Below are 17,223 nucleotides of genomic sequence, written 5' to 3'. Positions count from 1 at the left end.
TATGGGGATCGGGCAGGAAAGTGGAGTTGAGGTTGAAGATCAGCCGTGATCTTAATGAATGGCGAAGCAGGTTTAAGGATCCGTATGGCCTACTCCTGTTCCAAATTCTTGCGTTCTTAATTCTAAATGTCAGTGTGAGGCTTCTGTTTGTCAGTGGGAAGAAGCTGTCAGTGACTTTGGCATCAAGGATTTCTTCAAAGAAAATAATCTAAGAAGAAAACTTGTCCCCAGATTAAAGTTACAACTGTGACAAGATGACATAAGCTGCAGATAATTCCTTTCACAGCGAACAGATCAGAGACATGACAGCATTGAAACAGACTTCATGAGCAGAAACTTTGAATTATTTTTCCCTCGTCTAAGTCTCCCTCAGCACCTTCTCCCACAGCAGCAATGTCTTATAAGAACATAATAATTAGGAGCAGGAGTAGGCCATTTGGCCCCTCAAGCTTGCGCCGCCATTCAATAAGATCATGGCTGATTGTCTACTTCAAGTCCACTTTCCTGTACTGTTTCCATATCCTTTGATTCCCTTAATATCCAAAATAGCTTCCCCATCTCTTTTTAAAAAAAAATCTCCCTCCCTCACCCTATTCCCTGAGTTAAAGCATTGCTGGAGTAAAGTTGGGAGTTCAATCATCAGAAATGGACTCCTGTACACTATTTTTCTCCACTTTACTTTTTTCCTTCACTTTTTTCCCCCTCTGCTTACTTGCCTGTTTCCTTGTTTCTTTTTACTTTTCTTTTCTCTTCTTTAATTCTGGCCCCTCTGTCTGCTATTGTTTCTAAAAGCAAAGGTAACTAAAAAAATAAAGAAAAATTTGGAGAAAAAAAGACGAAGGGAATTTTTACTTCCCGACACGCTGGGATCCAGGATGTGGGGAGCAGTTTTGATAGCGGCACGAAACCCGGAAGTCTGAGTTTCCCCACATGCTATGGAGATTGAACTCCAAAGCATGTGTCTTGCATGATTGATAGGCTTGGCTTCCAGTTGGGCAGAGAGGAGGCTGTAATGTATGCACCTGTGAGGATGCTCACAGCTTTGTAGAGCTTTTGCAAGAGATGGGCGCCGGAGGGACCCACCGGCAACCAAATTTTAATTTGACCATTTAAAGTTTAAAGTTTAATTTGTTTTAGTGCCCCTTTAATAAGGGGGCATATGATTTAGATTTTTTTTTACAGATACAACAAAAATAGTTGTAGCGCTGTTGCAACAGGATTTTAATTTAATTTGATAAAGTTCCCAAGTTAATTTGGATTTATGGGTTCTAGTGCCCTTACAAAAAGGGATCATTTGATTTAAAAGTTCTATCTAAAATATTTGTAGAGCTGTTGCATTGTGAGTGGCTTAGCCAGTCACGTGATGTTCATAAGACTCAGTAAAACTCCAGTCACTTAGATTTGGTTCATCCACAATGAGGTATGCAGTTGTTAACCTAGTGGATGCACGTGTCGTGTGATTGTTAAACCTTTGTTAATAATAATAACTGTTTTATTTATATAGTGTCTTTAACATAGTAAAACGTCCCAAGGCGCTTCACAACAATATTAATCTAGATATTGACCATTGAGGGAGAGAGAGAAAAAACATGGGAAGGAAATGTAAGAAGAGGTTAAAGGCTGGGGTCTGAAGCAGCAGCCAAAATAAGCACGCAGATAGACACAGGCGTAAAAACTTTATAATGTAATGTGAATTTTTTTTTAAAACAATACAATAAGGAGTATGCAATAGTAAAATCAGTATATAAAGATTAATTATAATTAAAATTAAATAATATATACCATAATTACAAATTAAATTAAAATGAGAAAATCAGCAATTGAATCAAATTAAATCAGTTATTAGCTTTCTTTCCCTGTCCAGTGATTCAATTAATCTGGAAGAACCAATCACTGTCCCCCATCCTTGTGATGTCAAATTTTTATTATGTTTTATTTCTCCTTTTGTCCCCTTGATAGGACCAGTAATAGCTTCAGGCTCGAGCTGCCTCCGTTGTCAGGGAGACGTTGATGTTTAAATCTCCCTCCAGCTGCTCCAGGCTCGAGCTGCCTCTGTTGTCAGGGAGATGCTGATGTCTAAATCTCCCTCCAGCTGCTCCAGACTCGAGCTGCCTCCATTGTCAGGGAGACACTGATGTTTAACTCTCCCTCCAGCTGCTCCAGACTCTGGCTGCCTCAGTTGTCAGGGAGACGCTGATGTTTAAATCTCCCTCCAGCTGCTCCAGGCTTATGCTGCTTCGGTTGTCCAGGAGATGCTGATGTTAGTAAACCAACTAGTTCTTAATGGCAATGTATTGCTCTGATTTCTTAAGCAAAGAAGCCATGAAGCAAATACATTGGAGGCTGCAGGCCCAGGTGGGGTCCGATCACTGGGGGGGGCGGGCTGATGGTGGAGGAGCTTGGGGAGCCGGAAGGAAGCACTCCTTCTCCTGGCCCACAAAGAGTGCTCCCTCGCCTTGCTGGAGCTGCCAGGTTTCCCAAAACCGGCCGGCCACAGTAAAACCTACAAAGGTTAAATCCGAGGCTGCCAGCCTCGTGAACATATTTAAAATGCCAAGCTGCCTTCTGGAAGCAGGTTGGCTGGCCAGTCCTTGTCCCGCCTCAGTAAAACCAAGAAGACGGCAGGTTGCTGCCAGCTTCTTGACACACTTGCACTTTTGGGCCATTTAAACCACCTCCCAAAACCCACTCCCACCTGCTCACTGATAACATTTCCCCCAAGATTTCATCACTCAACCAGTGAGAGAGAAAAAAATTGACAGACTGACTGCCAAGACAGATTTTTGTTATGTACCAGCAACAAGTAAAGGTCATCAGCTCTATATCCTCATCCCAGTTTTTGTCGGATCTCATTCCCATGTACCGGCCTTCCATCTTCTGGAAGAACCAAAAAAATGGGAGGCTGAAAATGGGTCCCGTTGCGACCAATAGTTGGGCGTAACACAGGGGCGGTAAGCGCCATATTTGCGGGCTCTTTTGCGGCTTAACCAGCGGTCCTCATAGTCACATTAATTACCAGACATGTACCCAATACCCCACCTATCTTTTTGTATGCAGTGATATCACCTACAACCAGGAACTCATCCAGCTCCTTCTGAATGCTTGCATTGAATCTACACTCACTGCACAAGCTGATAACTAGTTCCAAATTTGATGGATCTCTGAAAAGAAAACCCACCTGTGATCCAAACCAGTTCTATGCTTGTGTAGCTTATACGCATGACCCCTGCTTCTTTCTAAGCTATTTAATTCAAATAGTCTATCCACATGGACATAATCTAGTCCCTTCATTATGTTAAAATACTCAATTACAATGCTTAAAGCCTTTTGTGGTAACTCGCTGGATATCAATCCAGTGTTAAGCCCCTCCCTCCCCAAACCTTTCCCACTGAGGAGTCCAAAACTAGGCAAAGTATTCTAGTTGAAGTCTAACCAATGTCTCATACAAGGAGGGTATTTTTCTTTTTGTCATTATATTGGATCGTCCTAGCAATACATCCTAATACTCTTTGTTTTCAAGAATCAGTACAGCAAGAGTTTAATTATTAAAGCTCCCCACAGCAATGAATGGCTGATGCAGTTGTTAAATCTTTTCTTTAATGCGTGCACATCTACCCTGTATGCATATCAAATTTGTCATTCTTTCTTGTTTCATAAAGTCCAGTGTTAAGTCCTTTTTTTCTATTGATTGCTCCCTAGCATAATATCTAGACTCTGTTTTAAAAGATCTATCTGCTGTGGATTTTCCTACAGCATTTGATTTCAGAAGGTGCCACGTGTTGGGTCAGAGAAGTGTGATTTAAAAATGGAGAACCTTACACGCATATTGTTCTCTTTCAGATTGTGTCCCAGCGAATTAGCTCGGTGGATTTATCGTGCTGCAGCTTGGAGAATCTCCCAAGTAACCTCTTCTATAGCCAGGACCTAACTCACCTGAACCTCAAACAGAATTTTCTCAAGCAGACTCCAGGGCCTGGAGTAAATGGAGGCCTGAGTGACCTTCAAAGGTAACCATTTTGTTTTTTTAAAATGTCTTTGAATGGCCTTGTTAATATTTTAAACCATCATCATTTTGAATATTTAAGTATTGTGTTTAAAAGGGATGGAAAGTCTAGATGGAGTGCTTCTGATTCAAAATACTCCACCTATCTCAATGGTGAAGTGTATAATTATAAAAATGATTTTAAAAACATTCTTAATTTAGCTGTCCGACAAATGTCGGAGCACCATGCCCTCCTCCGCTTCTCCAATGATGTATCTTACAGGAAGAGGCTGTGCGTATCCAGGAGTAACACCATTCACCGCAGTGGGGACCTGGTGCTTTGCAGGAGCTGACTTAGGCTGACCGTCATCAAAGTTCTGCACCAGCAGAAGAAGCAGCAGTACCCTGCTGGCAGAACATTGAGGTGGCTCTGCAGCCACTCCCAGGGCAGTCCAAAGTGTTGCAATGAATTGTCTCATTGCAGATATGCTCAGCACCTCCTTTTAAATGCAACATTTTCACTTGCACATAGTGCCTTAACTATGCACCCCGTGAGTAAGTCAGAATTTGAACTCTGAACAGGGACATGCAACAAAAATTGCCCCCAAAAATTGTTAGCTCTGGTTCACTCTATACATAGAAACATAGAAAATAGGTGCAGGAGTAGGCCATTCGGCCCTTCTAGCCTGCACCGCCATTCAATGAGTTCATGGCTGAACATGCAACTTCAGTACCCCATTCCTGCTTTCTCGCCATACCACTTGATCCCCCGAGTAGTAAGGACTTCATCTAACTCCTTTTTGAATATATTTAGTGAATTGGCCTCAACAACTTTCTGTGGCAGAGAATTCCACAGGTTCACCACTCTCTGGGTGAAGAAGTTTCTCCTCATCTCGGTCCTAAATGGCTTACCCCTTATCCTTATACTGTGTCCCCTGGTTCTGGACTTCCCCAACATTGGGAACATTCTTCCTGCATCTAACCTGTCTAACCCCGTCAGAATTTTAAACGTTTCTATGAGGTCCCCTCTCATTCTTCTGAACTCCAGTGAATACAAGCCCAGTTGATCCAGTCTTTCTTGATAGGTCAGTCCCGCCATCCCGGGAATCAGTCTGGTGAACCTTCGCTGCACTCCCTCAATAGCAAGAATGTCCTTCCTCGGGTTAGGAGACCAAAACTGTACACAATACTCCAGGTGTGGCCTCACCAATGCCCTGTACAACTGTAGCAACACCTCCCTGCCCCTGTACTCAAATCCCCTTGCTATAAAGGCCAACATGCTATTTGCTTTCTTAACCGCCTGCTGTACCTGCATGCCGACCTTCAATGACTGATGTACCATGACACCCAGGTCTCGTTGCACCTCCCCTTTTCCGAATCTGTCACCATTCAGATAATAGTCTGTCTCTCTGTTTTTACCACCAAAGTGGATAACCTCACATTTATCCACATTATACTTCATCTGCCATGCATTTGCCCACTCACCTAACCTATCCAAGTCGCTCTGCAGCCTCATAGCATCCTCCTCGCAGCTCACACTGTCATCCGCAAATTTGGAGATACTACATTTAATCCCCTCGTCTAAATCATTAATGTACAATGTAAACAGCTGGGGCCCCAGCACAGAACCTTGCGGTACCCCACTAGTTCCTTTGCAAAGGAAATGGATTAATACCAAGGAAGGGAGAAAAACTGTCAATCAGAGAAAAATATCTAAGGGCAGTATTTTCTATTCCCAGTATTTGTTTCTGTATGAACACAAGAATTAGGAGCAGAAGTAGGCCATCGGAGGAGCCTGCTCTGCCGGTCAGTAAGATCACGGCTGATCTTCAACATCAACTCCATCTTCCCGCCCGATCCCCATATCCCTCGATTCCCCTGGAGTCTATAAATCTATCTATTTCACCCTTGAGTATACTCAACAATTCAGCACCCACAGCCCTCTGGGGTAGAGAATTGCAAAGATTCACAACCCTCTAAGTGAAGAAATCCCTCCACATCTCAGTCTTAAATGACCGACCCCTTATCCTGAGTCTGTGGGAAAAGTATTGGATTCTAAAAATATGATAGAAAATATTAAATTTGTTGCCCGAGATGCCCATGATTTTCTATCCTCCCTTTCTCCAGTGTGTGTACCTTACAATCTCCCACACATCCCTTCTGCTAAGAACCCACCTTTGTGACTTCAGCTCAGTGGGTTATGCTTGAATGCAACCAGAGGGAGGAATAGCTCTTGTGTGAAATAGGGTTGGGGGTTTGGAGGAGGGAGAGGAAGAACAAGAGAAAACGATCGGAGATGAAAATTAAAAATCCAGGCTTTGACGAACAGATGGGTCATGCAGTTATTCCAATGATTGATTATATGATAGAATCTTCACTCTGCTGTACATCAGTCATGTTTTGGCATTTTTCCTTTATAAGTCAATTCTGCTAGTGATGTAGTCTTAACCGATCGGTTGAGGTCAGTTGGGGGAGGGGAAGATTTTCATTTTGGAGCGCTGTTTCACACAGGCGCACAACTAGTAACACTTACTTCATGATAGAGGCTATTTTGACTTTTTTGCTGAAGGGATTTTGTTCCTCTGAATTTCTTCTCATTTATCTTAATCTGTTGGGCTCACTATTTTCAGTGGAAGCTCTCTGGCCTGCTTTGATTTAGCCCCGGGCCCTTCTAATGACGGTGGCTATTAGTGACTTTTATATTCAATAATCCTGATATTTTAATTAGTTTTAAGACTCTCTCTTTCTGTTCTCTTCATTAATTTCCTCCATGAAAGCAGATTGCAGTTGTGCTTTAGGAAAGTAGCACCTCATTCCCAACACGGAGAACATTGAAAAATGCAACTATGGCTGATATGTACCAACGAATAAATTCAGCACAGAACTGACAGCAATTGTACTCCTGCTCTAGTTATGATCAAAGCTTGACAATTGCATTTTGATCTTAGATTTTCACAAGCCACGTTTTACATCCTTGCATCATCTTTCAACTTAATCAGAATTATTAATATATATTTTATACAGTTCTATCATAATTTGGTGCATAACAAAGTTTTTTTTTATAACTATAAGGTCTCAAATTACCAAAAAATGACACTGCTTATAGTATCCTGCACTGAAAACTATATTGGTAGATGTGATTTAACTACATTTTTCTTTGCCAATTTCCTTTCCACCTTCCAAACACCATCTTTGTCCCTTATAGATATCAGCTGTGGCTCAGTGGCAGCAGTCTGGTCATGGGTTAAAGTCCCACTCCTGAGACTTGAGCACATAATCTAGGCTGGCAGCTGAGTGCAGTACTGAGGAAGTGTTGCACTGCCGTCTTTCGTATGAGATGTTAAACCGAGGTGCTGTCTGTCCTCTCGTGGCCATTAAAAGTCCCACGGCACTATTTCGAAGAAGAGCAGAGGAGTTCTTCCCTGAGCCCTGGCCAATATTTATCCCTCAAACATGACCTAAAACAGATGATCTAGTCATTTATTTCATTGCTGTTTGTGGCAGCTTGCTGTGTGCAAATTGGCCACTACATTTCCCTACATTTCAACAGTGACTATGTCTGCGATATATGTGTGCACTAGGTCCATGCAGCAGAGCAGGTCTCCAGTCGTCTTGGATAACCCTTGCCACTGGATCAAGACCTAGCTCTGTCAAGCCCCGTGTGGTGGCTGGTGTGCAACGGCCACCACACGTTTAAAAAAAATCCACGCACAGGCATCTTCTATCCTTCAGGATGTAGTTCAGGATCTGGAATATTAGGTCCTTCATTGAAACACCTGTGAACTCATCCTTTTTTGGCGTGGAAGCAAGTCATCCTCGTTTCGAGGGACTGCCTTCATTGTCAGTGAAGCACTTTCGGACGTCCTAAAGTCATGAAAGGCACTATATAAATGCAAGTTCTTTAATTATATTCTTCTGAAAGCACCACCTTGCTGGGGTTACTGTTCCATAGGCACCCTCCAGTACCCTATCCGAGTGGCCATTCTTTGTGTGATCCCCAAACAGTGAGTGTCAGTAGACTTTATCACTGAGCACAACTTTTTCACTGCACTGGTCAATCAAACTGAAAGTCTAAGCTCCATTCTCCTGTAAATTCCCCGTATTTACTCGTCCTATCTAAACAGACATTTTGGAGCTAGCGTTTAAAATTCTTGCCATAGTACAAATTAAAAGAAAGCTGAGAAGTTCAATAATTAAGAGTCTCTGCAATGTTGGCATTGGTTTATTTCAGCATTCATTTATTTTGAGGAGGGGGTGAGAAAGATGGATCAAAATATTTTGACGTGATTTTGGTTAGGGGTAGTGTGTAGACTGTTAGAAATTTTGAACCTGAAAGAGCTCATAGTGAATATGTTTTTAGTTTTTTTTTAAATTCAAATATAATGTTACTTATTTATCTTTTTTAAATGTTGTGCTCTTGTGCTGTTATATTCAAATGGAGTCTCCGATGTTGCCAGAATTATGTTGCGTTGCTCCACATCACAACACAAGCAAATAGAGAAAAGTATTCCAGATTATTGCAGTCAGAAAGGAAGGCTTGCATTTATATAGCGCCTTTCAGGACCACGGGACGTCCCAAAGCACTTTACAGCCAATGAAGTACTTTTTGAAGTGTAGCCACTTGTAATGCAGGAAATGCGGCAGCCAATTTGTGCACAGGAAGTTCCCACAAACAGCAATGTGATATTGACCAGATAATCTGTTTTAGTCATGTTGATTGAGGGATAAATATTGGCCCAGGACACCGGGGAGAACTCCACTGCTCCTCTTCAAAATAGTTGAGTGGGATCGCTTACCTCCACCTGAGCGGGCAGATGGGGCCTGACACTTAAGTAATATAAAGGTACACTTTAGAACTGGGTCAAAACTTTAGATTCACAGTTAGCAAAATATAAATGGCTTTCCACATTATAAAGGTTGTATGTGAAGGCTTATCCAAATCAGCCGTGTAGAATTATGTGCTGGCTGTTTTCAGATATTGTAAGGTGGAGGTGGGAAAGGAAGTTAATTTGCTTTGTGACATGCATGGTTCGAGGGAAGAGAAAACTTTCTGCTGTTTGCTGTTGAGGACCTTGAACTGGATGAAGCAGTAAGTGATTGAAGAGCCACTGTAGTTGATATTCTCTTCACTGGGGTGCTGTTTCTGAATGTTGCTCTAACACCATGTTTAGGCTGAGCAATTTCACCTGCTGTGAAATATTTATCAGTGACTTTTTCAAATGTTATTTTGCACTCCGTCTAAAATGCTGTAAAACCGTATCAGTTCGCTGCTGACGATGTTCATGTTTTCAATACTTTAAGCATACCACCATGTATTACTGTGTTTAGAAACCTCACTGATTACACCCTATATTTGGAAATTGAAGGAACATTGATCACAACAAAACAAAAAACTGTTTGCATCTGTGGAGTTCTGGCTGTGCAATGTAACTTTTGTAAGTTTTCTACAAGGGCTTATTCTTAGTAGAATAAACCCTACATACACATTTCCTAACATTGTTTGAAAAGTCCCCAATCACATGAATGTCATTTTCTTCAAAAGAAAAATACTAAATAGATGTAATAATACAATGCAACTCCATAAGATATGGTTCACTCAGTCAGAAATGTTAGACACTGATAATTTTCCCCTTTGAGAAACAATAACTTGCATTTACTGTACATAGTGCCTTTAACCTACTGAAAACGTCCCAAGACGCTTCAAGAAACATTATCAGGCAAAATTTGACTCCGAACTGCATAGAGATATTGTGACAGACGAACAAAAGCTTGGTCAAAGACGTAGGTTTTAAGGAGCGACTTATTGTATCTTACTGACTTCACAGTAAACCATGCTTTATTGCAGAAAGGTTTTTTTTTCTTTAAAATACTGCTGACATGAAGACTATTTTTGTGGTATTTTATAGGAATGTGTATTCTCTTAACCTGTTTTTGCAATCCTTTATTGTGGGATCATATATTTTCTCAGTTGCTCCCGAGATGAGACGGAATCCTGTTCGTACTTTGCACATTGTATATTTACGTGAGGGCTCCACTGCTTTGCTTCTGTAATACTGCTGTTCCATGGTTGTCCATGGGTTCATCGATTCAGTGCAGTTTTGTTCAGAAATGGTTTTTCGTTTTCTGTTAATAGTTTCAGACTTCAAGATTGTCCATAACTGCTCAAGCTGTGTTATAATCAACCATCCCATCAGGAGGGCTGAACATCAATCTTTCCTGGATTGAGATGGGTGGATAGATTTATTGTTTTTCATATAGTTGCAATATTCTCCTGCCGTTTTACACTATTTACAGTAGAGATTTAAAAAAAAAAATGTTTTTCATCAAATGTAATGATGCGGTTTCCTACATAGATATATCTCGAAAGAATTGCTTTCATCACCAACTTAATTTGTACCGAGCAGCATTGGGAATGTTTCATTGAACCTTCAAATACTGTGAAATTGTGAAGCTGCTGTTTATAGAAATAAATCAAACAAAATTCATTAAAAGCTGAATACCTAAACGCATGTAATGTAAAAAGCAATTTTTATAACCTTCAAGTGATGAATAGACCAAAAAATAAATTTTTGCAGAGTGTTCCACTGAGAAATTAATCGCAAAGCTGTGGCTAGAGTGTAAGCACGCGAGCTGTATATCTGGATGTGTCTAAGCCCAAGCCGCAGTGTGTAGGATGACAGTTGTGTCATATAGTCCTGAGTATGGTTTGGCAGTGGCCCAGTTTGCAAAGTACCTTAGTTGCTATAATTAGTTGATTTTCTATTTTCAACGAGCCTTATTTGAAAAGACAGTGAATAATGTAGAACCGGGTCTCAAATGCTGGGATATCAGTGAACAGGTGGTGCACATCCCTTTCCACCTCCCAGAGGTGCTGGAAATAGGTGAGCTGCCAGCCCCCTCAACTGAGGAATGGTGAGCATTGTATATAGAGATCCAAAATTAAGGGAAAGGAAAAGTCTTGAAAATAACTGTCAAAAAAAAGTTCCAAGTAATATTCAGCCCAGTGCTATACTGTTTGACCTATGACCTGTGAAGCCAAATTGTTGTTTCAATTTTACATTTTCTCTCTTTCCTTCCACCCCCCCCCCCCCTCCCGGGTCGTCTTAAATTTGTGCTGCAGGTTCTTGAAGCTGAAAAGTTTAAATCTGTCCAATAATCACATGGGAGAATTTCCACTTGCTGTTTGTGATATTCCAAACCTTTCGGAACTCAACCTTTCCTGTAACGCCCTGCGATTTATCCCATCAGCAGTTAGCAACATGGATAGGTAAGTACTGGGGTCCAATGCAAAAATTTGACACACGTTTTTATGTACAGGTATAATGATTAATTGGTTTCACATTGCGTGTAGCATCTTCCTCTTGAAGGGGGAAATAGAAAGACCTTGCAAAGCAAGAGCTTCCAAATAAGCTTCGACGCTGGACAAAAAGACTGATGGCTGTCCTTTTCCCTCCCCTCCTTTATTTTGAAATTCAGCCTGCAGACGTTTTTACTGGATGGCAACTATCTCTGTTCTCTGCCCCCGGAGCTGGGGAGCCTGCAGCAGCTGAGCTACCTGGGCCTTTCCTTCAATGAATTCAGAAACATTCCGGTGGTTCTGGAGAATCTGACCGCTGTGGAGAAACTTTGTATGTCGGGCAACTACTTGGAGACGTTGTGCCTGCAAAGTTTGTGCAGAATATCTCACATCAAACAAGTGGATTTAAGGTAGTTTCTTTTGCAAATTCGACTGGGTTAATGAATTTAGAGGATTCGTCACAATACAAATCTATTTTCCTATTCTGAGTGAAACAAAGGCAACTAACATCTAATGTATCTGCATGTATCCGAATCAGTAGAGTGATCTGACATGTTGGTTTGAACACTAGATTGCGTTAACATAGACCTTTCTGTCTCCATTGATAGCTTTTTGTATGTGCCAAAAGGTTGCTTTTATGAATGAATTTCAACATGTATTATTCTCAGTTGTTAACATTAAATGTAGTGATTTGTGACTTTATTTGAGATCCTATATATACATTAGTGTTGACTCCTCACGTGTGAAAGTGTTACAGATACGATCCAGTATTTAATCCTTCAGGCTTTTCTGACTAAACATTTCTAATTTGTTTCACTGAGGAGTTTTTTGCAGAAACATTCACAAGATTGTACAATATCTGTTTTCAACATGTCCTCTTTATGCTGGGATTTTCTGTACTAGTTGCACGGTTTAGTATATCTCTTAGTTGCTGCTAGTAACAACACCGTATTACAAGCTGCATTTGGAACATGCTGATTCAGTAACAACTAGGTACCCTAATAGCAGAGTGTTCAAGACCAATGCATCCTGCAAGCTCCTTTGGATCTGGCCTATGAAAATCCTTGCTGTTTCTTCCTTTCTTTCTTTGGGATATTTTGTGCAAAACCAATTTTGACGGCAGCTCCCAAGTCTGGAAGTCTGGAAGACTGGATGAGGCTGCTCCCTGATTGATGAATCTCAACCAATCAGGGACCAGCTTTTGAGACACCTGGAACTTAAAGACCAGAAGCTTCCAAGGTTTCATGCTTTGGGAAGAAGAGGATTAGAGGAAAGGATGGGGGAATGAGAATGGATGGAGTGTCTCACATTTTCTGTGCATGGAGGTCGTGCTTTGTATATGGATGGGGCTTGTCTTTTGTGAATAGGGTTTGGCTTTTAAGCGTCTTTTCTTGCACGTACGGGTGGGATCTTGCATTCTTGTGTATGGGTGCTCCAATTTCCAAGCAGTTACAGACAGCCCACCTATTTGTTTTCACACCTGCATTTGGCCCCAGCTGCAAAAGCTTGAACGCCCTTGCCCAAACAAATTGACTCATTTCCTATACCACATGCCATTTTCTATATCACACTGCTTCTGCACTTCATAGCAGTCTTCTCAATTTATCTCATTGCAATTCTAAATGTAGAATCCACTGTTACTTGCTCAATCTTCCTCATTAAATTGTCTTCATTTTATGATTTTTCTTCTATATTTATTCATTAAATCTTGTTACCTGTTATGGTTTGTTTAAAAAGTAGTCTTTTATGAAGCAACATGTTTGAAATGTAGGAATAAGCATCTGACAAATCAAAACTCTCTTTGGAAAGTTTATTTTTTTTTCAATAATCTGTTGTCCAATTGAATTTAGACTCAATCGCATCAGCAAGTTGGATGTAGCAGATATGGATTTCCTGCAACACGTTACACATCTGGATCTACGTGACAATAAACTGAGTACCCTTGATGCCACCGTATTTGGGGATATTGAAGTTTTACACTGTGAACGAAACCAACTGACCAGTCTTAAAATCAGTGGCTTTTTTCTGAAGAATCTTTATGCTGCTTCAAACGGTATGTTTATATTTCCTAGAGCTATACTTAAAAACATGAAATATAAACTTGACATTCAATTTAGCTTACATGAGTATTTTTTGTGGGCACAAAATGATGGCTTGTGTATTTTGCAGCACTTGTAGGATCTCAATAGCGGTCTCATTTTGATCCACTTCAAATATATTCTTCCCCACCTTATCTAAAACATAATTCCAGAAATACATTGAACAGATAGCTCTACCAACGACTTCATTGATGAGTGCGCTTTTTTGGTGTGGTACTAAACCATACTGACCAGGAAGGCCACAGGATCATTTTACCTTCTTCACACTTTTTAAAAAAAAAAAAAATTAATTGGAGTGAAAATACAATATTATCCTTAAGTCAAACCGAGGAAAATATATTGAAGGTTGACTTTGGTGTCTTGACAATTGCTGATCTACGCACCTGAGCAATGTAGAGGATAACTCGCTGGTGAGCGTGGTATGGCAGGCATTTAATGAGAGATGTCTTGGCTCATGTTGTAGATGTAGATGCAGATGAGTCACGGTGGACTTCCATGTGAATGAAAGAACCTCATAAGTGGGCGATGTGTGGCTGCATATCGAATCTTTGGGGTCAAGCTTGAATTTTGGGACCTTGATCTTGGCTGTCAAGAAATTAAAGAGAGCTTACCCATTTGGCTCAGTGAGTAGCTGTGCCATATAGACTAGAAAGGGGTTGTATTCAATGCCCTTTCTAAGCTAAGTTAGTCGATCTCTGCCAGGAAAGCAGTATGAATGCTGTAATTGGCCTGGGTGCCCATGGTTTAGTGGGTGGGAGAAAACTAACCAGTTTACCTGCTGCTGATTGCTATTCTGACTTGGAAATATATCGCTATTCCTTGATCAAAATCCTGGAATTCCCTGCCTAACAACACTGTTGGGAGTACTTTCACCACACGGTTCAAGAAGGCAGCTCCTCACCACCTTCTCGAGGGCATTTAGGGATGGGCAATAAATGCTGGTCTCGCCATAAAGGAATTAAATAAAAATAATTCACAACCCATGTTCAAAGTGTTTGTAAGGAGAGTAAGGAGAACCAATAAGTAATAGGAAGATCAGAAATAGAAAATTAATAATAGATAGTAATTAGATAAGTAATAGAGAATTACAGCATGTAAAAGGATGGAGAGCAGGGTAGTGTGAATAGATTGTATGTGTACAGAGGGATCAGTTTGCAATACACCAGGCTCATTAATCTATGCTTCAATTTAGAAACATTGGGGTAAATTTTACAAATCGGTCTTTGCACCTGATTTGCAGCCTTCCTCATTTTTTGGTTATTAATTTTGATAGCCAGAGAATTAGGCACTGACCTCCAGGCCCAATTTTCTAATCAGTTCTCTGATCGAGCAAGGCTCGGTTGTAACGTTTACCCCATTGTGTCATAAAGAATGATCTGGTGTGACATGAAACAAGGTGAAACCCATGTATAAATGAAGTGGCTAAGTGATTTGAAGTGATGCCATAATAAATGGATGATGGTATGAGGCAGTATAATCAAAGAAAATAATGCGACATTTTGCATTTAATTTTCCATTATTTTTGCATCAATTTTGTGGAAATAAGTCATGCTTAAATCTATAATTGTCCGTCTCCCCCCCCCCCCCCCCATAATTTTGTTTATCAAATCTTACCTAATCCATAATTCCCTATGGAGGAAAGTACAGTGAGGATAATTGCAGTCGAAAGTAATTAATCTGGCGTCTGTTTGAGAAATTTGGTGACACGAACCAATTGCTAACATGGAAGGGCAAGCCACAAGTTGGATAAATGAGTTAGGGTTGAACTGATAATGTATTTGTGGAAAAAGCAGTGCAGCGTGTTGGATCACGAGCAAGAAGTAACATTGAGTGTTGTAATTCCCGAGCCCAGCCATGCTGCTGTAAGGAGATAATGAGCAGCAGCAAATCGTGACGAATCATAGAATAAGACACACAAGGAGGCCATTCGGCCCATCGTGTCTGTGCCAGCTGAAAAAGAGCTATCCAGCCTAATCCCACTTTCCAGCTCTAGGTCCATAGCCATGTAGGTTACGGCACTTCAAGTACACATCCAAGTACTTTTTAAATGCAATGAGAGTTTCTGCCCCTACCACCCTTTGTCAGTGAATTTCAGACCCCCACCACCCTCTGGGTGAAACAAATTCTCCTCAACTTCCCTCTAATCCTTCAACCAATTACTTAAGAGATAGCCAAAGGAATATTCATCACTGAGCTGCTGTTACACACCTCTCAGTGGCCTGGTTCAGACTGGTGTTTGCAGGACCCTGGAGGGGGAGAATGATTTGCAGGAGGTGTATAGTACAGAAAGATCAGAAGAGGAGAAAATTAAATGGTTAACATACCCTTAAACATAAAAACACAAGAAAAAAAATGGATGTGAAAATATCATACAAGGATCTTCCAATTTTAAAAAAAAACTAATTGAATTATTCTTAATTTCAGAACTTGTATACATTGATGCTTATCCAGTCCCCAACAATCTCACTTCAATGGATGTATCAAGGTAGGTAATTTATAACAGGATAGCCTTTAAGTCAAGTTAGTTAGGAAATATTTCTATTCAGTTCAGCCTGTAAAAGGGAAATTTTGTTTTTTGGAGGAGACCAGGGGTAGGAGAGAAGCTGCATTTATGCTGCTTGTGCATTTGGATTTGCAGCAGTGTCAAAGTAAGTCTGGTGCCAAACTTAGTCGTATGGCATTAGGATCTACTGATTTCTTTTGTTGCAGTTCCTTCAAACTTTAAAAAAAAAACGAGGATTTGAACACATTCATGCTGCATCAACTCTGGTTTAATGGTTGGAGCTAATATAATGCGAATGAACTCCAGTTCAACCTAGTCTGATGTTTTTCCCTGGGCGAGTAGGCTTGCATTGGTAAATAGATTGAACCGTACAGACAGAAGTGCTCTGGCTGCCTCCAAAACTTGGAGTGCAACTGTGCTTGAGCAGGTTTAGACTGCTCCACTTACACAGTGGCATCAGAGTTTCAAAGGAAACTGGAGCACTGCTGAAAAGCAACACCGCAGTTAACCAGTGAGGCATTATTAAAGGTATAAATGCCAGTATTTTAATCATTTGTTACTTACTGTATTTGCATTGCTTTGCTTGTGCAGAAACAGACTGGAGAGCTTACCTGCATGGGTGTGTGAAGGTAAAAAGCTGGAGGCCTTGGACATCAGCCACAATCAGATCTGTGAGCTACCTGCAAAGTAAGTATTGGTTTTGTATGGCAACAGCAAAGGGAAAATTCATTAAAAACAACTGAACAATATAATATATAGATGGATCCGTAAGAACCTGTCATTGGCTAGTCAATAAATGTTATGCTTGGATTGAGATTTCTGTAAACTGCTGATTTTAAAAAAAACACGTGATTTATTATTTTTTCCACAGCAACCTACCTAATTATTTGATGAGTTTTGTCAATAAACCAAAAACATGAAACAAAAATATATAATGGCCAGTGATTTAACTGCTGAAATGTGCTGTTCTTTGGGTGAAATGTGGCCATGGATAACTAATTTCTATAGTGCATTTTCTTTTAAAATGTGGGATGGCATTTTATGTTTGGGTCAAGTTATTTATGCCATGGTGAATGAACTTGCACTACAAGAGTAATCCATTGGTTGTAAAATGCTTTGGGATTTCCTAAGGGCATGCAAGGCATATTTAAATTAAAGTTCATTCATCATAGGTGATAAAAGCGTGCAGATCGGCCATGTTACTAAGGGATCAATGTTCCGAGCCCCTCGGCGTGAGGTGATTACTGGACAAGTTCATGAAGTCAAGACCAGGGGCATGTAGGTGCTGGTGGAAACCAAAGAAGGTGGCTGATGTTTTGCCAATAGCTAGCTGGAGGAAATT

At 40.6% G+C, this 17,223-nt stretch overlaps 1 protein-coding gene across 2 annotated transcripts in view; it reads left to right on the top strand.

Moving 5' to 3' along the window:
- phlpp1 (PH domain and leucine rich repeat protein phosphatase 1) overlaps nucleotides 1–17,223 on the top strand; it is a 190,741-nt gene that overhangs the window by 151,466 nt on the left and 22,052 nt on the right. Inside the window, exons 4-9 of one of the 2 annotated variants that reach the window (XM_070880332.1) lie at nucleotides 3,841–4,007; nucleotides 11,103–11,249; nucleotides 11,459–11,689; nucleotides 13,130–13,332; nucleotides 15,803–15,863; nucleotides 16,473–16,568. In XM_070880332.1, coding sequence (XP_070736433.1) covers nucleotides 3,841–4,007; nucleotides 11,103–11,249; nucleotides 11,459–11,689; nucleotides 13,130–13,332; nucleotides 15,803–15,863; nucleotides 16,473–16,568 — 905 coding nt within the window. The remainder of the gene's footprint in view (nucleotides 1–3,840; nucleotides 4,008–11,102; nucleotides 11,250–11,458; nucleotides 11,690–13,129; nucleotides 13,333–15,802; nucleotides 15,864–16,472; nucleotides 16,569–17,223) is intronic. The other variant, XM_070880333.1, reaches the window with a different exon arrangement.

This window comes from Pristiophorus japonicus, chromosome 5 (assembly GCF_044704955.1).
Source record: "Pristiophorus japonicus isolate sPriJap1 chromosome 5, sPriJap1.hap1, whole genome shotgun sequence".
NCBI lineage: Eukaryota > Metazoa > Chordata > Chondrichthyes > Pristiophoridae > Pristiophorus > Pristiophorus japonicus.
The sequence above is the reverse complement of the archived record's forward strand: the minus strand, read 5'-3'. Positions and strand labels throughout refer to the sequence as shown.